Source organism: Haliotis rubra, unplaced genomic scaffold (genome assembly GCF_003918875.1).
Source record: "Haliotis rubra isolate DU_JTF1 unplaced genomic scaffold, ASM391887v1 Scf539, whole genome shotgun sequence".
Taxonomy (NCBI): domain Eukaryota; kingdom Metazoa; phylum Mollusca; class Gastropoda; order Lepetellida; family Haliotidae; genus Haliotis; species Haliotis rubra.
Window position 1 is genome coordinate 338,240 of NW_025767234.1, and position 21,083 is coordinate 359,322.

At 42.4% G+C, this 21,083-nt stretch overlaps 1 protein-coding gene across 1 annotated transcript in view; it reads right to left on the bottom strand.

The window, feature by feature from the left end:
* Window positions 1-21,083, bottom strand: part of LOC124253309 (low-density lipoprotein receptor-related protein 2-like) — a 63,613-nt gene that overhangs the window by 30,172 nt on the left and 12,358 nt on the right. The window contains 32 exon segments of the mRNA XM_046687057.1: window positions 424-555; window positions 862-963; window positions 2,046-2,192; window positions 2,565-2,687; window positions 2,788-2,904; window positions 3,411-3,671; window positions 3,994-4,104; window positions 4,925-5,046; window positions 5,457-5,615; window positions 5,931-6,114; window positions 6,706-6,942; window positions 7,328-7,565; window positions 7,896-8,009; window positions 8,358-8,529; window positions 9,007-9,142; window positions 9,253-9,450; window positions 9,629-9,730; window positions 9,921-10,049; window positions 10,721-10,733; window positions 10,735-10,944; window positions 11,946-12,120; window positions 12,384-12,637; window positions 13,773-13,936; window positions 14,828-14,956; window positions 15,565-15,772; window positions 16,371-16,599; window positions 17,056-17,240; window positions 17,748-17,956; window positions 18,593-18,721; window positions 19,456-19,575; window positions 20,371-20,499; window positions 20,890-21,015. Coding sequence (XP_046543013.1) covers window positions 424-555; window positions 862-963; window positions 2,046-2,192; window positions 2,565-2,687; window positions 2,788-2,904; window positions 3,411-3,671; window positions 3,994-4,104; window positions 4,925-5,046; window positions 5,457-5,615; window positions 5,931-6,114; window positions 6,706-6,942; window positions 7,328-7,565; window positions 7,896-8,009; window positions 8,358-8,529; window positions 9,007-9,142; window positions 9,253-9,450; window positions 9,629-9,730; window positions 9,921-10,049; window positions 10,721-10,733; window positions 10,735-10,944; window positions 11,946-12,120; window positions 12,384-12,637; window positions 13,773-13,936; window positions 14,828-14,956; window positions 15,565-15,772; window positions 16,371-16,599; window positions 17,056-17,240; window positions 17,748-17,956; window positions 18,593-18,721; window positions 19,456-19,575; window positions 20,371-20,499; window positions 20,890-21,015 — 5,064 coding nt within the window.

Below are 21,083 nucleotides of genomic sequence, written 5' to 3' on the forward strand. Positions count from 1 at the left end.
AATGATATTTTGCATCCTATGATTGTACATGGGCCGATGGCCTACTTCCAGAAAAATATTTTTTTCAAAAATTCAATACACAGGGGCGAAATGAAACAATCCACGACCACTGGAACCAGCCCTTCATCAAAGAGACATGTGATTGTTTTACTTGTGTGTTGTTTAACGCCACATGCAACCATATTCCAGCTTTATGGCGGTCTGTAAAACAATCGAGTCTGGACCAGACAATCCAGTGATCAACATCATGAGCATCGATCTACTCAAATGGGATACGATGACCAACCAAATCAGCGAACCTGACCACCCGATCCCCTTTACTCGCCTCTGAACATGGAGTCTCTATCGTGCCATTGCACCCATGCTTAAGGATCAGCATCATATGTACCTTATGGTATTTGGACTGTGCAACCAAGTACTTACAACAGTTGAGAGTTCCTGCCTCGTCTGACTTATCTCCGCAGTCGTCGGCGCCGTCGCACACCCATCTCATGGAGATACAACGACCGTTGTCACACGTGAACTGGTTGCCGAAACATGTCCGGTTGCTGTAATCTGTTAAAATACGGCATATACAGGGCATTGTGGACATATCTGTTTTAAAACATTAATACAAGGGGTATATGACCGGTTTATTCCAGACTGCCGCAAATGCAATCATTTATGTCGGGTAAAATCATGGTTTACATGTTATGATTGTCACTTCAGCAAATTTGTTTTGCTTCTGTCAGCTGATAGGCTGATAGGCTCACATGCAATTTGTTCCACAGTAAACAATAAAAATCCCATCCGGACTTATGATCGATGATAATCACGATGTTACACAGACAACATGGAGTATTGAATACATATTCTACGTACTGCAGTAGTCGGATTCATCCTCTCCGAAGCCGCAGTCATCGTCCCCGTCGCAATGCCAAGTGCCCGGTATACACTTGTGGGACTTGTCGCAGTAGAAGTCTCCTGTTTGGTCAATTACACAGTTTGTAGAACAGTAAAATATTCAGTTTTAAGGTGTATTTGAGGTGTGTGAAAAGTATGACATATCGCCGATCTGCCATTGAAATACTACAGGGCGTTGTTTGAGTGTTTCTAGTTATTGTTCTAAAACATCTTTCACATACACCTTTAATTTTATGAGGGAATATACCATCAGGTGAAAGGTGTTTGCAAGTAATAGTGATAGTATTATAACTAAAAAAAATTTGTTAGGGTGTATTTGAGGTGTGTGAAAAATATGACATATCGCCGATCTGCCATTGAAATACTACAGGGCGTTGTTTGAGTGTTTCTAGTTATTGTTCTAAAACATCTTTCACATACACCTTTAATTTTTATGAGGGGAATATACCATCAGGTGAAAGGTGTTTGCAAGTGAGGTGAGGTGAAGTGAAATTGGATTAACGTCGTGCTTGAGAATATTTCGCTCATATGACGACGTGCATGCGTGTGTATGTGTAGGTGCGGCTGCTTGTACTAGCCCAGACTGAAGCTGGTTTTATAGTGCTAGCCCACTGAGATACCATGCCGCAGTGAAGCATGAATAACCCACTCAGACACATTATACTGACTCCGAGCCGACCAGTCCTTGTTGTACCCATTAATGCCGAGCGCCAGGCAGAGACCAACAAGTACCATATTTTAACGTCTTTTGGTATGACGAGGTCGGGGATCGAACCCGCGACCTTCCGCTCTCTGGGCGGACGCTCTCACCACTACACCACGGAGGCGGTTGTTTGCAAGTAATAGTGATAGTATTATAATTAAAAAAATTGGTTGGGTGTATTTGAGGTGTGTGAAAAATATGACATATCGCCGATCTGTTCTGATACGCCATTGATGCTTGTGATGCTTGAGTGTTATAGTTCACTAAAACTTCTTTCTTTCTTGTTAATCTTAGTATATGACAAAACTGGAAAGGTGTTTACAACGCTTTTATATATATATCTTCATTTCGATCTATCAACAAGACTAAACTAAGGTTTTAACGAACTCAAACGTTAACATTGTTTCTGTAAAACACAGTTTTACCCATAATGCCTCACCAGAAGAGCATGTAACCTGCTGACAGAAGAGAGGGTTCTCGTCCGAGTTGTCGCCGCAGTCGTTGTCGCCGTCACACATGTATCGTCGGACGATGCAGATGTTGGTGGTGGGACACTTCACTTGACCGGATGGGCAGGAACGCGGAGCTGTGAATATAATCGTATATACTATCTATGTCAGTCGGTATAACAGCGCAAGTCTAGTAAATGTGACAGTCATATCTTATGGGTGGAAGCAAATCCAGGTATTCACATTTAGGGGAGTTGGATCCCTATTTGGGACGTTGAGATAGCGTTCGCTCGTCACTCCGAAGGACTGGGTTCGATCACCACATAGTAAAATGAGTGAATCCAGCGTCTGGGGAATCGAACAAGGTTCTTTGGCGTGACGGGCCAACGCTTTAACCACTTGGCTACCCCACTGCCCTTGGCAAGTTGTATTGGAGGAAACATTTAAACTTACGACAATCAGCCTCACTGCCCTTGGCAAGTTGTATTGGAGGAAACATTTAAACTTACGACAATCAGCCTCGTCTGTTTTATTGCCGTCCCTGCAGTTGTCGACGCCGTCGCACTTCTGGGCTAGGCTAATGCACCGAGAGTTCTGGCAGCTGAATTCCTCAGTGCCACAAGTGGGGTAGGCTGGACACAATATGGAAAAGTTATAACATTTGGAATACTTGTACACCGTACAGGTTCTTCACAATCATACTGTTAATATATGGATTTCATTTGTACTTACGGCAGTCAAGTTCATCAGAGTTGTCTCTGCAGTCGTTGTCAAAGTCGCATCGGTACCTGAGAGGGATGCATCTGCCGTTGTTACACCGGAAGTATGTTGGGTCACATGTGTGAAGAGCTATAAATAGACACGAGGAGAAGGTCAGAAATTATCAGAAATCATCAAGCGCAACGATAGATAATATCGAAAATAATTGGCACAAAAACATAAAAAACATTTTCAACGAAACACATTTAGTTCATGCTACTTGTGTAGACTATAGACTGGGCAGGTATCTCCGTTTCTGAAATCGTCAGAAATCGGCACAACGTTGTGGGAAATAGCGATTACAGAGCTGAAACTGCCAATCATTCACATACGTCATGTTAGAGTGCATGTTTCATGAGTGGCTGTTTATCATGCTTATTGATAAACTATGTTTGTGTAATACTATATCTTGAGAGGATTCAGGTTACTGGCTGCGAGTTGTGACCAAATAGATGGTTAGGCGACGGCGTGCATCGTTGCTCAGAATATTGATAACTGGTTTGTCTGAGCCAGACTCCTTTCTTATGCCGAGGTTATATCTGGAAGATTGCTGAGTATGGGGTTAAATATCAAACAAAGAAAAATACCGAACGTACCACACAAGTTGGGATCTTCATCTGACTTATCCTGACAGTCGTTGTCCATGTCGCACACCCAGCGCTGAATCAAACAACGTCCATTTTCACAGACAAACTCGTTTTCGGAACAATTGTTGCTTTTTGGAACGCACATCTTTCCTCCATTTCCGACTTTAAGGTCAAGGCCGTCGTTACAAGCACACTCGGCCTTGCCGCCAGGGGCCGGATGACAGCTGTGACTGCAGCCACCGTTGAAGACGTCGCAAGGGTTGGTGTTACCTGTATTACCCATATAGTATAGATACCAGTGCACATAGTAGCATACATACATGAGTGAACTTTACGTTATATTGTTCATCTAATCTCATTATAATTCCTCAAATAATGAAGACAAAAATGATATCCCTCACTTAGTGAGAACACAAAAAAGAAAATAAGGTAATAAGAATTAATAACTGGATATACCCTACTTTGTCAGAAGAATATACAAAGAACAAAGGAAATAACTGGATATCTCATACTTTCTGACAACAATATGGACAGAAGTAAGGCATGGCGACCTTCTTGTGATGCCTCGAAAGACCTTGACCTTGTGACTCACATTTCTGTCTGTCTGCTGCATACACAGTTAGTCCCATAGGCCGTGTGGAGAGACCCTGGATTATCACCTGCATGTTGGACCCCGTGAACTTGTTGGCTCGGAACACACCGCCTGCATAGGAAGACAACATCACGTATCAAAACTGGAACAACTGCAGGACATACAATGTAGGTATGGATGAGGTTTACTATTCATTAATACTGAATTAGATAAGTGGGTATGGTAGCAACGGGTAACATACTGACAAGATAAGTGGGTATGGTAGCAACGGGTAACATACTGACAGGATAAGTGGGTATGGTAGCAACGGGTAACATACTGACAAGATAAGTGGGTATGGTAGCAACGGGTAACATACTGACAAGATAAGTGGGTATGGTAGCAACGGGTAACATACTGACAAGATAAGTGGGTATGGTAGCAACGGGTAACATACTAACAAGATAAGTGGGTATGGTAGCAACGGGTAACATACTAACAAACGAGCAATCGGCATCAAAATACAATTATACAAATAACTTGCGTTTTGTATGCTCTATCAGTTGCCTTCCCCACAAAGTTCGATATTACGATTACTAGTTTCATATATATACACTTCATCTGATCCTGCGTTGAGTGCCTAATGTAGTACAAAGTGAGTGAATGCGTTGGATGTTACGTGGGAAATCGAACCCGGGCCTTCTGCGTGACGAGTGAACGCTTTTTTTAACCACTGGGCTACCCAACCGCCATACAGTATAGATATCTCCGGCCTCGATTGCCTTTCATACAAAGTTCTATATTAAGGTGACTCGTTACATGTATGCATTTCCCCTGAACGTTGGGTGACCAATAAGGCATGGACATTTCCTGCTGCCAACAGCGGTTTGAATCTGGCTGATCCAGCAGTCGGTCCTGACGACACACTGCAGCAACAGGTTTTTTCACTTACGCAAGGTCCAATCTGTCCAGTAGATGTGATCCCGAAATATGCTCATCGAGAATGGATGCACTGTGGTCTCTATCACGACTTCACGATAATTTCCATCAGTATTGGCTCTTTCAATCCTGTCTCTAGTTTGGAAGAAAGGAAGATGCAATACAGAGAATTGAACATTTGAAACAAAAGGGTAAAACATAGAACGTCAGTGCAAAAGAATAGTTACCCGGTCTTGACTGTCCTCAGAAACAAATTCCGTTTGGTGTAAAGGGAATAATAGCTGTAAAATTATATGCAATATCATAATGTCTTAAAACAGATAAACATATACCATCTTAATTCGTTAAGAATTATATTCATATACAGTCAAACACCGTTGTGTCGAACTTAAAGGGACATACATAAACACTTCAAGTTATTGGAAGTTTGACACAACCGCATAATTTTGACTAAAAAAGGGACTAAGCGTTTACTTCTACGCAACCGTAAGTTCGACACAAGGGTGTTTGACTATACATCACTGTGTGAGCAGCCCGCCACGTACTTCATGGCATCTGCCCAGTATATCATCTGCTGCTCGTAGTCTATGGCGAGGCCGTTGGGCCAGCCAAGATCCGTGGTGACGATGGAGGTACGCTGGTTCCCTGCCATCGTTGCACGCTCGATCTTTGGGCTCCGACCCCAGTCCGACCAGTACAGGTATCTGAAACAGACACACATCAGTGTTGAGACCCTCAAATACATACACACTCCTCACTTCAATCTAAAAGTGGTTCCTCAACAACGTAAAGACTACAGAAGATCTAATGCTTTCAACAGCTAGTATACATATATGACTCTAGTATACAGTGGGTGATTTGGGTTGAACATTATAATTTTTAAAAGTATATCCTTGCGGGAGACGACAGAAATATATCATAGAATCCTGGCCTGTGGTGTGGCGATTTCCACTTTAGCCACTAGACTTCCCAACTCCACTAACCCCTTAGTTCAAAGACTACTAAAGCTACTGACGTACCCGCGGCAGGGATCGATGGCTAGAGCCCGAGGGCTGCTGACAGATGCTAGCGCCACCTTGTTGCTGTGGTCGAGGTTCATGCTGTAGATCTTACTCTTGAACAGATCTGCCCAGTAGATCTTCTTGGACACCCAGTCAAATGCTATTCCCTCAACAGAGGTGATGTCATTTGTAGGCCCAAACTCTGTAAGTTAATCATCTGCTGTGTAACCGAATACAACCTTGACACAACTGCTTGTTATGAACATTATTCAGATTAATCCTCTTTTAGATCCTGTTCCCCTGCATACAGAGCTTGCTTAAAATGAAACAGAGCGATGATGATGTTACCCGATGATGATGTATTCGAATATGGTGTATCACACATTTGTTTATAACCTTACGTTTTCAGTGTTCCTGCTACTCTTTAAGCCAAGTACCTTGTGATAAAGTTTATAAATGTTTAAGCAAATTCAATCTTAAAGTAAATACGTTTGCCTGGCAGCCTAGTTACATTGTTGTATCTGCGTTCAAGGTGCATACACAGTAATATTGTACCGACTCAGGCCCTGTTGTATTTAATGGACTCTCAGGCTTCCTTTATACCGTATTCACTCTATCTGAATCTGTTGAAATAATTGTGAAAGAAAAAATCTACACATTTATGTTGTTAATCATTGAGGTAAACACAGTGCAACAATAAACATAGTACACCAAGCTCTTGAAGACTGAGTTCTCCTACATGTGCAACAAATGTTTCAAGCGCTAGGCTTCCAGATTGGCCATGCATACATACCCGATAAGTTGGACTTGGCTACAAGATCCTCCACAACAGTCTCTCCTTTCATCACTCTGCTGATCTTCTTCTCCCCGACCTGGCTGAAGTAGATGTAGTTGTCATTGACGTCGAAGTCGACAGCCACCGCCCCCTTCAGCCCGGTGATGGTGGGGATGGGGAGGGTGCCGTCATCGGGGTTCAGGGACAAGCCGCGGATCTCAGTCTCCGCAGCCAGGATGAGGAACTCGGTCAAAGCTGGACAGAAGAAACCATATGAAATCGTCAATATACCATGATGCATTTGAGAGAAATAACATTCAGCAACAGAACATGTTGAATGTCAGAGAAGGCATGGCATATGATCATGACATCCTCCAGAATACAACAGTGCATGTCAGCGAACTTGCGTTCTTCAACAGAGAATGCTGAATGTCAGAGAAGGTACATGATCATGACATCCTCCAGAATACAACAGTGCATGTCAGCGTACTTGTGTTCTTCAACAGAGAATGCTGAATGTCAGAGAAGGTACATGATCATGACATCCTCGAGAATACAACAATGCATTTCTGAGAACTTATGGCGTCATCGCCACACTTTGTGAATTGATATTATACATCATTGTAACCATCTCACACACCTTCACATGTCCTCCCATCTGCAGCAAGCTGCCCGGCTGAGCAGGAACATACGGGAGTGGTCTCCCCTGGCATGGAGAAACACAGCTGTTGACAGCCGCCATTGTTGTTAGTACACGGACTGGTTCCACCTGGCTGGCTAGATTTGTCAAATATGGCGACATCTCGTACATTCAGCAAACTGGACTTGATGACTTCCGGCTTCTGCGACTGGTCGCTGGTTTTGGATATTCTGTACAGCTTCAACCGGGGAAATATTGCATTAATGCTATTTCAACGTGAAATAAATGTGGATGGTGATGTAAACATGGAATTGTTATTTTTATTGCCATTGAAGGGTTTAACAAAATGCAGTCGTTTCTGTTGGTGATGTGCTGGACTAACAAAGCAGACGGTGGTAATGGAAACACAAACCATCTTTCATTGCTTTATCATGTGTGTATCAAAATTGCCCGAAAACATTTAGTCACTTATCTGTTGTCTTTGTTGTAGATCAAATTCCGATAATCCGATAGTGTATCTTTTAAGACATCTTTATCTTAAAGTATGGATCGCTAGGTGTATATTTACCTCTTTTAGGTTTTTGTCCACCCAGTAGATATAGTTTCCGTACAAGGCCAGGCCATATGGGTTGGGGAGATTCAGACGTACAGTTCGTCTATTTCCTCCGCTGAAGGAAACACTCTACAAGAAAGCGGTGGATTACTTATCAGTTCCACTCGGCAGAATTAATATATGTTATACATTACACGTTGTTAAAGTAATCCCAAACAATAACAAACATAATTCTTAGACAAGGCTAACACGGATGTACATGCTTTTTACAAAGTATTTTCAATGTAGCAATGCATTTGCACTACATGTAATACTGTGGCGTATGGATCAAGGGTTTTCTGTTTTCAACATCTGCTGGCGTTAAAAATACACGAAGAAAACCCATTTTAAAAAAAAAAATGTACCCCATGACAATGTAGGAGGACACTGACCCCAGGGATTTTAAAGTTTTAGTATCAGTCAACAGCACCACGGTACCTGTATGGCGTCTATCATGGAGTCTACCCAGTACAGATTGTGAGTCTTGTAGTCGATGGCTAGGTCGCGGGGGAAGCTGATGCCGTTGGTCACGATGGCGGTTCTGTTGCTGCCGTCCAGTCTAGAGCGTTCTATCTTAGGTTGCTGGCCATAGTCTGCCCAGTATAGATACCTGATGGATGGAGGTGCAGTGAGTGAACACTACATTAATCCCAGTCAAATACACTTCAGCTGTTTGAATAAACGAGGCTGGCCCCTAAAGCCTTGTTGCTGACAATTAAAGCAACGATCTCGATCAGAAACATTGCAAGGATACCGATTCATTCAGGCCACACACGGCAACTGACCGATCTTATTTTCGTTGACTTTAAATTTATTACCAAGGGACAGTTTCACGAGGCAATTTTAACGCAGAGATTGTGGTACGTCTGTATAATATATTTTAACTTACATACTGATCGCTTTGTGAAACGGGACCCTGGACAATCTTGGCTTAAGATGTTACAGTTTGCTTGACATAGTCTTACCGGTGGACATATAAGATAAAGATTACTTAAAAACTCAAGGATTGTATTGGAACATAAAAAATATTCATATTACACTGTATACCTATGTACCATAAAAACTAAGAATATTTCTAAAAGTGTACCTCTTGATGGGGTTCACAGCAATAGCTCTGGGAGATCCATGCTGAGATTTGACGATGACTCGTCGGTGGGAACCGTTAAGTCGAGATACTTCGATGAAGGTTTCAACAGCAAAAGCGTTCGTGAAGTATATGTTCTCTACAAGACAAAATGAAGTTATTTAACATTCTACTGCTACCCAGTAGGACCAAATCTTAACATTTGATCGTCACACCAATATGATCATTGAGATTCTGACTTTGACTTACGGGCAATCCAGTCCACCGAAACACCATGGATTCCTCCAGTGCCAATTCCGGAATTGATGACGTCCTCCATTCCAGTTCCGTCTGGTTTCATCCGCCTGACACCACCTCGTTTGGAGCTGGTCTTGCCAGGTGGTGCTGCGTCTGCCCAGTAGATGTACTTACCTGCCATGTACACATCAATCTGACTTGCTGCACGGCCTGCAACAGAGGATAAACGGAAACTTGTGTTGAATAATAGATGACATTCGGTGGGCATCAACACCGCCTGTAGTCGTTATATCTCAAACGGTGCTTTGTGTAAATTATTCTGATGATGGCTTAGTGTTCCACACACGTAATTTATTAAATTTGCGACTTTAGTCAGACATCGGCTCACCTGATCCGGCTATAGGCATCATGGTCTCGCCGTGGTCGCCTCCCGTCAGACCAAATCCTCGTATCCTGCTATACTGGGACACAACGACGAAGGACTCTACACCTGCACAACATAAAGAGATGTGGAGATGTGTACAAATGTATTGTAGCGTTCATTGTAACAACGGGAACAACACGTGACAAATGAGAAGAAAGGCCATATTTCATGACGTCACAGGCGGTGTTATGAATCGTAATTCTACACTCGGGAAATATGACCAGTAATGTCTCGGAAAAGTTTAAGTGGTACTTACTGGTGCAGGATCCATTGTCCTGCCTGATGAAGCCGGTTGAGCACTGACATACTGCCTGTCCTGCTGGCCCGCTGGGGAGACAAAGCTGCTCACAGTTGCCGTAGTTGGTCTTACAACCTGTGTGACCACCTGGTAAAACAATGTCTGAGTGAGGAGAAGATTCTGTTGATCGATGCCATCACCATGAGTCATACCACCTGTCATTTACACCTATGTAAGAAAAACAACCTGTCCCTTGTGCGTGATGTACGAAGGCACCAACAACATGGCAACTCCCTCAACAAAAGATGGCTAGAGATGTTAAGGCATTCTCAATATCGATCTGGTCAATCCGAGAAAGAGTTGGTCTTTTATGCCGCTTGAAGTAACATTCTAACAAAAAAAAGTAGTTTGACCACTTGAAATGGGTTTCAGATATTGCACCCATGTGGGGATTCGAACCTTGGCCCTTGGCATGAAAAACGAATGTTAAAATAGCGCCGCTACCCAGCCGCTCAAGATATATGAATTTTAAGCGGTTTAATAAAACCCCGCTAAATTTCTAAATGCCTTGTCAAATGCACTGAATTTGTAAACGAATTGTGATAATAATAATTTATGTAACTATTCTATATTCGCCATCTTGATTGCATATTTATGTTAAAATGTATATCATTATATTCTCATGTACCACCGTGGGTGTTGTTTTTAGAGAATAAAATATCCCGTTCTATTCTGGTACATGTTCTGTAATCTCATTTCCGCTGGAGAAGAAACCGATATATCAACGTAAAGAATAAGATGTTGACTGAGAACAAAACCTTTACTATGCCTGTCATGGTAAACCCGTACTGCTCCAAGAGACTCCAGGTTGTTGCGGAGGGCCTGAGGGTTGTTGAGGTCGGACAGATGGGGCGGAGTAGATCCTCTCGTAGGCGGTGTCGGCGAAGTAGAGGATGTTGTTATACACTGCAAGGCCGCTTGGATGGCCCAGGTTCTCCACTGCTTGGGACCGAGATCCGCTCCTCAGCGAGTGGCGGCTTATCTAAACAGTCAACAATACTTCTGTAGCCTTTGAACATTACCTACGTTACGAAAGTTAACTGGGCACATACAGAACGGAATTGAAGAATATCAATGGACAAAGGAGATGATTATTATTTAGGCCATGAATATTTCATATTAAAATGGAAAATTATTGAATGAAACCATTGAGTGAGTCATCTTTTAACAATATTCCATATCACGTCGTGTGGTGTTAATGTGGGAGGAGGGGGCGGTGGGGTAGCCTAATGGTTAAAGCGTCCGCTCGTCACGCCGAAGACCCAGGTTCAAATCCCTACATGGGTACAATGTGTGAAGCCCATTTCTGGTGTTCTCCGCCGTGATATTCCTGGAATATTGCTAAAAGCGGCGTAAAGCCAAACTCACTCACTCACTAATGTGGGAGGAAAGCCCGAAGTAATGCAGATCTTAGTCGATTACCGCGTGAAAAATTACGACCACTTCCATCGTGCTGACAAACGTAGAAATATACACATGCGGTGAGCTAAACTTGAATACACAATGAGGTTTCTGGCACGCCAAAGTGACCTAACTCTACACTGCGGCATCGTGGACGATAGGCTTACCCCTGTCATAGCAATTAGAGTTACAACATTCCTTCTGTTGCAGGGAAACATTAACACCGAGAATATAAACTAATACACATGTGTATTGTACAACTGACTTTTGTTGAGTGCTATTTTATAACTTTTCACAAGTGCATATTTCCATTGCATATTAATGTAATCTTTAAACACTGAGGGAAGATTGAATATCTGTGCATACATCAAAATGCACAAAGCATTGTCAACTAAGGATTTCATACAGGAATACCAACGATAAAATATGTGTGAAACCTTTGAGACCTTTTGGTAACCTTCTTGTGAGGATTCCAAGTATATTGTCAAATTTACATATAGGGGTTTGTTCAGAAGGAAACAAAGGGACCAAGCTGGCCAACTGATGGACCTAGTAGGGAAGTGTTATGATGGAGCTGCTTACCCTCTGGTAGAAAGGATCCGACCAGTACAGCATGTCATTCTTAACATCTAGGGCCAGGTACTCTGGCTTCCGGAGACCACTGTTGACGAGGATGGTGGGGTTAGAGCCGTCCATGTTCATCACTGCAATCTTCATCTGTATCCCGTCAGTGCCTTGATCTGACCAGTACAGCTTGCTGGAATAAAAGCGACATTTTAACATCTTGGCCTTTGCATGGACAGACATTGTATAGTCAGGAATTGCGGAATGTAGCAGCATCGACGCTGATTGACTGGTTAGAAAGTTCACAAAAAGTGGCCTCATATCGTGTCATAGGATCTTCACACAGGAAGGTACAAGATCTGGTTTTAATGAGTCACCAGCTACTGATACTATTTTGTAGAAAATATCGATGAAGGTTTCTCCAAGAACGCAACGAGATCGGCTTGTGAAACTCACCCCTGTATAGGATCCGCGGCCAGAGAGAAGGGTCTGGCACAGTCTGTGGCCTTGCCGGTATTGCTGAGGATGATCTTCCGGAAGTGCTTGTCGCCGTCAATCTTCATCACCTCGATGTATCCGGCCGCCATGTTAGCCCAGTACAGGTTGCGGGAGATCCAGTCGACCGCTATGGCGTTGGGGTAGCCCTCCACAGCAGCTGGGACAAACGTCGACTCGTTCATACCGTTAAGGCCGATACGATTAATACTACCCTGAAATTAGAAATAAGATTCAATATTTTGTCGAACTATTGCCATTGAGGCTTGTGCATACCACAATGCCAGTGACATAAGTTTCAATAAGTACTAAATGTATAGGCAGGATGTGTTCACTGTATATATCACCAGGTGAGACGCACACATGTCCTGTAACGACATACCAATTAACGTTGCCTCCATACACAACACATGATTGTACATGTATGGTTAGAGTTACTGTGTTAAAAATCACTGAAATTTTCCCCTTAGACAATTTACAAAACGACCAACACATATATAATTATTATCACGAATAATCAAAATATTTTGAAGTTGAATTTCGTCATTATCATCACCACCATCAAGTATCATCATCTGAACATGAGGTGATAATAAGGAAACTAAGTTAACGTACATTTATCATTCATTTTTGCCTCCAATCCAATATAATTAGTTCTTTGTGATGTTTAATCCCCTTCGAAATTCTTAAAAATATTTAGTCAATCCGTCAATTAAATGAACCGAAGTGTATGTTTTAGAACACTTTACAGAGGTACAGATAAGCTGCGTATCTGCGTAAATTACGCAAATATTTAAGTGAAAACTCAGTTCCTTGTAAGTCTATTGCGTAAAAGTACGCTTGAAGTTTTTGAAATACATTTGATCTTACATGCGTAGACACAAAAATGTCAAATCTTAACTTGTGTACCGGTGGATAGATAAAATAACTGAGGTATATTGAGAGGTTCTATTTCAACACATGAATTTGGCAACTTGCAGTCTTCCCTGTCGTTTCTCAGATTACAGATCAAATATAAATAGCAAACACATAAACCAATATTTAAACATTATCATATTTTTACAATTTATGGAAAATGGCAAAATACCCAATTGAGCTTGAGTAAGGTTGGTACAATTTATTGAGTTAATCATAGGAAAATTAGGATACCCAATGGAGATGAACACAAGCGAGTACATAACTCAATGATCCAAAACGTTATCTGTAGCTTTGACTTATATATTTAGGCATTTTGTAAATTTCCCAAGTCAATCACATTTAACACACTGGTGTCTACATATAAAATGCCAGGTGTAGGAGGTAGGCACTGAAAAATAGACAAATTTAACTGAAAAACGTTCTTTTACTTACCACCTTTGACTGAACATAGTAGATAAATTTGTCTTCGCTGTCGTAGTCGAAGTCCAGGCCGCTAGCAATGGCACTGATGGGTACAAATGCCGCGTCCTCTTTCTCTGCAAGGTTTATTCCTGCGAGCTGGGTGTTGGTCATGTACAGAAGAACATTCTCATGGGCTGCAATAGGACAAGAGTATGACTTTGTACATTGTTTGTGAAGGGAGAATTAACTTGGGTAAACTGTCTCCGATCAAGCATTATTCCTACAGTTTACATAGTTTACCTTTTATCATGCACAACACTCTAGCCCTTAAATGAATTTTCATTACACAATAAACACTCCGTTTGATTTCATTTAAAACAGATGAATTGCTCACTAACACAAAATCTAATAACTGCAACAAAACCACTTTCTGGTAAAATAGCCAGGTAATCTACAAGCGTGTGTTGTGAAATTGAAATTTCACACATGCAACTCGCACACCTGGCTGTTCTACCAGCAAGTGGTCCCCCCTCGTAAAAAATGGCGAAAAGTGACAACAAGATAACGATCGTGTGTTAAACAACTTTTTTATTCGGGTGTCCAAAATTATGAGACAAATCATCAGAGTTGGTCTGTCGATTTCATGTGACTGTGCAAAATTTGGTTTTGTTGCAATTATTAGATTTTGTGTTGTGAGCAATTCATCGTTCTTAATTGAAATCAAACGGACTTTAGACGTTTCACAAGGCACAAGGTCTTGACCTGCAAGTAACAGAATTCATCAATGGATCGTATTTCCAGTTCAACAATTCAGTTTTATCTCTAAAACACCTTCATCTGGATACGCTTCTAGATGAAGCGGGACCACGGATGGCCCTGTTGTTCTAGGGCGCGATAATTCACTGTGCAAAGCTGGTTGTAAAGTAAACGATACATTAATTCTTATTTGCACTAAACTACGTTGATTCACCTATATATTGCCATATTCCACATTCCGAAGTGATGCATTAATTTGTGTTTAAAATGGTACCGCGCGTGTTACCATGGACCACAATTACACGATCACTACAGTCAAAGTTCAATACCTTCCACACAGTTGGTATTGGATGCGTCCAGCTTCATATCGACAGGGCAGGTGCAGGTGTACCCAGGGTTGGGGTTGGGGGACAGGAGACACAGGTGGCTGCAGGGATGGTTGGCACACGGGTTGGTTACTGGAGCAAGAAGTGTAAACATGTTATACTTGAGATTACACTTTATCCGTAGAATACAGATCCTAGTACTTTTGGGAGTCGAGTCTCATCCGGGATTCCAATCCACACACTCAGATTATGGCACCTAATCGCCAGCATATTCTCCAAACTGGCACAACATTTAAGTTAACAAAGGGCGTTTTTCAGGAATTGTTACGAAATGGGTCGCTGAAGGGGAAGTCATAGGATATATACCATACAAGAACAGCGATAAGATGTCTTTATAATAGTGGAGGGCTTGATACACGCTGGGTAGTCAACCTGTCGAGCAGCAATGAATCTGCTCAAGGCGAATACTTGTGTATTTATTCTTCTGATTAATGATTATGAAACTTTCCTCCAATGATTGTATGTTGTTTTTTTATTGTTCCCATCAATACAAATTTGAGTATATGTGTAGCTTTATGTGAGTATACATTGCTGAAAGATCAAATATATGTATATATTGCACATTGAGTTTCAGTGGTTAACAATGGTCATTCTGGATCAAATACTGGGAATAGAAGAAACCATATTTTGGAGAATTTATCAAAAACATTGTTTATATTTTGATCATATGTTGTTATCACCTGCTTTCACAGCCGGTGGGAAGCCAACGAGCTTGGGCTGGCGAGACTGATGATACGACACGATGCCTAGAGGTCGGTTGAGGCTGGCGGCTTCCACGGTTCTGTTGGAACAGTCGAACTTGTTGCAGCGTGAGACGCGACTGGCTGCTCGATCTGTCCAGAAGATCCAGTCTTCAAGGATGGTGAGGGCGTGGGGATGTCGTAGAAACTACAATCACAGAGCCAATGGGTGAACAAGTGATTGAGTGAGTATTAGTTTCACGCCGCTTTTAGCAGTATTCCAGCATTATCAAAGCGAGTGATACCAGAATTGGGCTACACACTACCAATGTCGGGAATAGAACCTGGGTCTTTGGTGCGACGAGTAAAAGCTTTAACCACTACGCTACCCCCGCCGCCCCAGAGGTAGAATCATAGGGTATTAACTATTTGGAAAAGGATACAGGTGACATTTCATTCAGTTACTTTTAATGATCCTCATATGCATCATGTTGATTGGTTAGTTCCTTCAAATTCTTCTACCGTTTGCACTGTTACAGACGGGCCTTACCAATGTGACGTCATATTGAATATGGTGTCATCCATGTTTCTTGACGACAAATGCTATTTCATGTGACGCTAACAGAGGTAAGGAAACAAGCAAGGCAAGAACAATGACTATAACAATAATAAAGAAAAAGAAAAAGAACAATGACTATTCAACCCGTGGCTCGAAATTACGGTATGTGTCCCTCGTGAATTAATGTTGACAGATACTGGGTAAGCGTGTGGTGTTATCGAAAACAGAACAATCCGATATTCCTTACGTGGTCATTGGAGAACACTTTCCTCCTTTCTGAACCGTCGTAATTACACACGTCGATGAAGTCCATTCGGGCGTCTGCGAAGTAGATTTGCTTGTTGGGGTAATCTAGTGAGAGCGCGTTGGGCCAGTAGATGTTGGTGGAGACGATCACCTCGCGGTTGCTGCCGTCCAGACCAGACCGCTGAATGCTTGGGTTTTGTCCCCAGTCGGCCCAGAACAGAAGCCGGATTCTGCAAAACAACTCCTTTACAATACATGCTTTCAAAATAGTGCAGAAGTTAGTGCACTCGTTACGAGTGATTGAGTGAGTGAGTTTAGTTTTACGCCGCTTTTAGCAATATTCCAGCAATATCTTCTACAGCAAGTGGGGGTGGGGGTGGACACCTGAAATGGGCTTTACACATTATATCGATGTGGATAATCGAACCCGAGTCTTCGGCGTGACGAGCTAACGCTTTAACCACTGGGCTACCCCGACGCCCCGGTCGTTCCGAACATGTATTTAAATTAAAATAATCTATTTAGCACTACTAGGGGATGGAGCAGTTTTTCTATTTCTGACGTTTTTCAGTTGCATCTATGTGTTTAAAATATTCTTCTCGATTGAATAGCTGACAGAGATTAGTTACAATATATTTGACTTCGTTTACTAAAACAAATGATGTAGGTATTTGATGAACTATTACCCGTCTCTGGGGTCGACCTCTATGCCGCGGGGGTTGGTGATGTTCTCGCTGAAGAGCACGACCCTGTTTGTGCCATCCACCCGGGACACCTCCACCGTCTCCATCCTGTAGTCCGTCCAGTACAGGTTCCCCGCCACCCAGTCCACAGCTATGTCCTCCACAACGTCGATACCCGTTGTCACGATCTGCGTGCACAACACATCTCGATATATAATGAAACAGATAAGGCACTGTAATGGTTAGTCATCTTCTTGAAGAGTGAAGGCCTGGGCAATATTTCAGTCACGTAAACACGGAAGTAATATGGCTTTGCTTCTTTGCCGTTTACTACCACACGGCGCTATTCCAGCCATATCACAGCGATCTGTAAACATTGAACTCTGGGCCAGACAATTCAGTGACTGATATCATTGCATCGATCTACGCACTCGTGACATGATGACATACATCAACCAATCAGCGAGTTTGAGCCATTTCGTTAGTCGACATGTATGCGTAGATGGACCAATTTTAACCCGATTCCTTCAGGGAAGTCTGATTCAAGGTATTAACAACTATGCAAAAACAAAATGCTTTATAACAGTTATGGACTTATTTGCCACATGTCTATGTGTTACCTTGTACAACAATTTTCATTGTTCCACAAAATGTGAGGGTTTTATGGCATGTACAAACTATCTCCTAGACTGTACCTCAGTTAGATTTGTTCCATTATAGGTGGTCCTGAAAATCTTCTTGAGTCCAGTGTCGGAGAAGTAGATATAGCCATTCCATACATCAATGTCCAGGCCCGAGAGGGATCTGAGTCCAGACACCGGGAGGTCACTGTACAACTTGGCATTGAGCGTGGACCTGACCAGAGTCTTCTGGGTCGCTACCATGATGTAGAGGAGGCTGGAATCTGGGGATACGGAACATAAGCTACAGAGTAAACTGACCACTCCAGGATTACCATTCCAGAGACACAGCTTAGCTCTATCAGTTCCAATGAGGCAATGCTATTTGTTTGTTTTTGTCTTTGTTTGTTGTTTAACGCCGCACTCAACAATATTCTACTATATGGCGACGGCCTGTCAATAATCGAGTCCAGACAATCCAGTGATCAAGAGCATGAACATCGATATACGCAACTGGGATACGATGACATTTGTCAACCAAGTCAGTGAGTCTGACCACCTGATCCCGTTTGTCGCCTCTTACGACAAGCATGTGTTGCTGAATACCAATTCTAACCCGGATCTTCACGGTGTCCCAGAGCTGGTCTTCCAGGGATCCGTAATAGATCTCACCACTCTAAGAATACAACGCAAGTCAAAAGCTAAGCTGTATAAGCCTAACCGCGCTAATGACACTCATGGCTACTATTCCAGGAATACGTCGCAGGTCTAACCATTACGGTGGAATCTTCTTTCTGAGAATATCGTGACTGAGTATTTCGCGTACATCTTCTACTGAAGGATCGCAACGCTGTGTTTATGTTAATGGCGATGAAGGTACATTTGCCTTCTCTAACAAACGCTGCACAGCTGATGCTTACTTCGGTTGGCCTGGCAGTGGACTCTGTCGGGCATCAGGTCGTAGTAGGGTCCGCAAGAGCACTTGAACGATCCCTTGGTGTTCGTGCACTGCTGACTACATGCTCCCGGTACGGCACACTCGTCCTTGTCTGGAACAATACACGGTATCACATAACTGTGAGTGGTGGTGGGTTAGCCTGGTGGATACAGCGTTCGCCTGTCACATCAAGGCCCGGTTCGATTCAGAACATAGGTATAATGGGTGAAAAAGAATTTTGGCTTGATTGCCGGAGTACTGCCTACTTATTTACTCATATGATAGCATTTACATGAAGCTGCCTTATTATACACAGCTCTATCACTGAATGAACATGTTTGTAGAACGGAAACGTTATAAACAAGATTAACATGACGCATGTGTGATTATTCTAACACCGACAGTTGTAGTATAGTTTACATGAACATGGCCTATACATTGCTTAACACATTGTGGTTCCAGCTTACCTACACTACAATCGAACATTGCTTGAAACTAATAGATGTATACATTACACATGGGGACCTATCACCACATGTGCATGCAACGCAGTATAACATCTCTATTTCACAGGTGTTAATTACAACTCGGTTACAGCATTATTACATTGGTGTATGTTCATTACATTTACGCTACCTTTACAAACACATATATTCCATACAGAACTGTAACCCAGCCAGTTCAGACATTACTTACTTCATGTGAATACACATCCTCGCTGGTGAAACCTACATGAACGGGAGCACGCACCTGCATGTACATTGCACAGTGACTGAACAGTGGCTGTTTACAAAACACTGTTGACAAATGTTGACAAATACCTATTACCACTCAGATGGTGCTTACCTATACAGGTTTTGGTTCCATTAAGCTGCTGACCGCTGAGGCACCTGCACTCCGCCCCCCGGGGCGTCTGGATACACCGGTGACTACATCCGCCGTTCTTGAAGCGACAGCTATCAGAATCTGTAAACATAGCCAACGACACCAATACATTACCGCTGTAAATTTGGTGTCAAAGTAAGTCATTTTTTACAAATAAAAAGTGACAGAAAAGCATTTCCATAATGATAAGAGTGAGTGAGTGAGTATGGTTTTACGCCGCTTTTAGCAATATTCCAGCAATATCACGGCGGGGGACACCAGAAATGGGCTTGCACACATTGCACCCATGTGGGGAATCGAACCTGGGTCTTCAGCATGTCGAGCGGACGCTTTAACCATTAGGCTACCCACCGCCCCCATAATGATAACAAAACGCTGCCTAAAGCAGTGTTCATTATGTGATTCCTTCTAATTCAAGGGCACGTTTTTTAATCACTCGCACAAAGTAATGATACCAGGTGTTCGCGTAAAATTGAGCATATTCTGCCCCGATGTGGCATCCTTTGTAAACACACGATCACTAGAAAAATATCCTTTTTTTTTTTTTTACTTGTCAAGTTTAATAGAAAAATATCATGAAAACCTTCAGAAATTCGACCTCCAATCATTCAGTCTCACTTTTTCACTTTGTGTCACATTGTGTTAGCGTATTCTTGCTGGAGGTTGGGTATGTACTGACTTCAATGGCTATTGGCTTCCAAGTAAGAAGTACTCATATTATATATACAGACACTGCACTGTTTTATACTATACTACGGACATAGATTCGACAGAAGTACTATCTATACAGACTGATATACTCTGCGTACAGCGCATTGGTATGTAATCATTACAGACAGGGCTCTGATATATTCTGCGACCAGTGTATGTACTCACTACAGACAGGGCTCTCATCGTGTCCACCAGGGCAGTCCTCACGTTTATCACACACTTGGGACACATTGATACACTTGCGGACATTCCCTGGACACTCCCACTGACCCGGGCACGAGAAAGGGGGTGGAGCTGAAAGAGTCGAATGAATTCCCTGTGATACATTATATATTGAGTGATTAAAATAGCGATTCCTATCATTTGATATTAATCATATCTTTGATATCAAATTTAAATATCTTAGCGAAATCAAATAAAAAGTTATGATCTGCACTGGGGCAAAGACAGCACTAACAGAATTTTCAAATGCAAATTGATTAAACACTTGAGCAGATGAATATCTTAGACATCTGATGACTGAAATTGTTAATATTTGTCGTGTTGCAACTTAGCTGTATATTACTGAGTCCAACGTCAGTTTCTCCCAGAGACAACATTGCATCACGATTATGTCCGCAATCCTAAACTAACATGGTAGAGACCACGGAGTTCCAGGAACTATCAAACGCTGGGGTCACTTACGACATGTCATGTCTTGATCTTCATCTGAGTTGTCACCGCAGTCGTCGTCGCCGTCACAGACCCAGCCCTTGAAGATACACCGTCCGTTGTTACAGCGGAACCGGTTGGCGAAACAGGTTGGTGTTGCTAGTAATATAGATAAAATATAAACTCTTCTTGCGACAAGATTGGAGATTGCTTTGGTGTATAAAAAC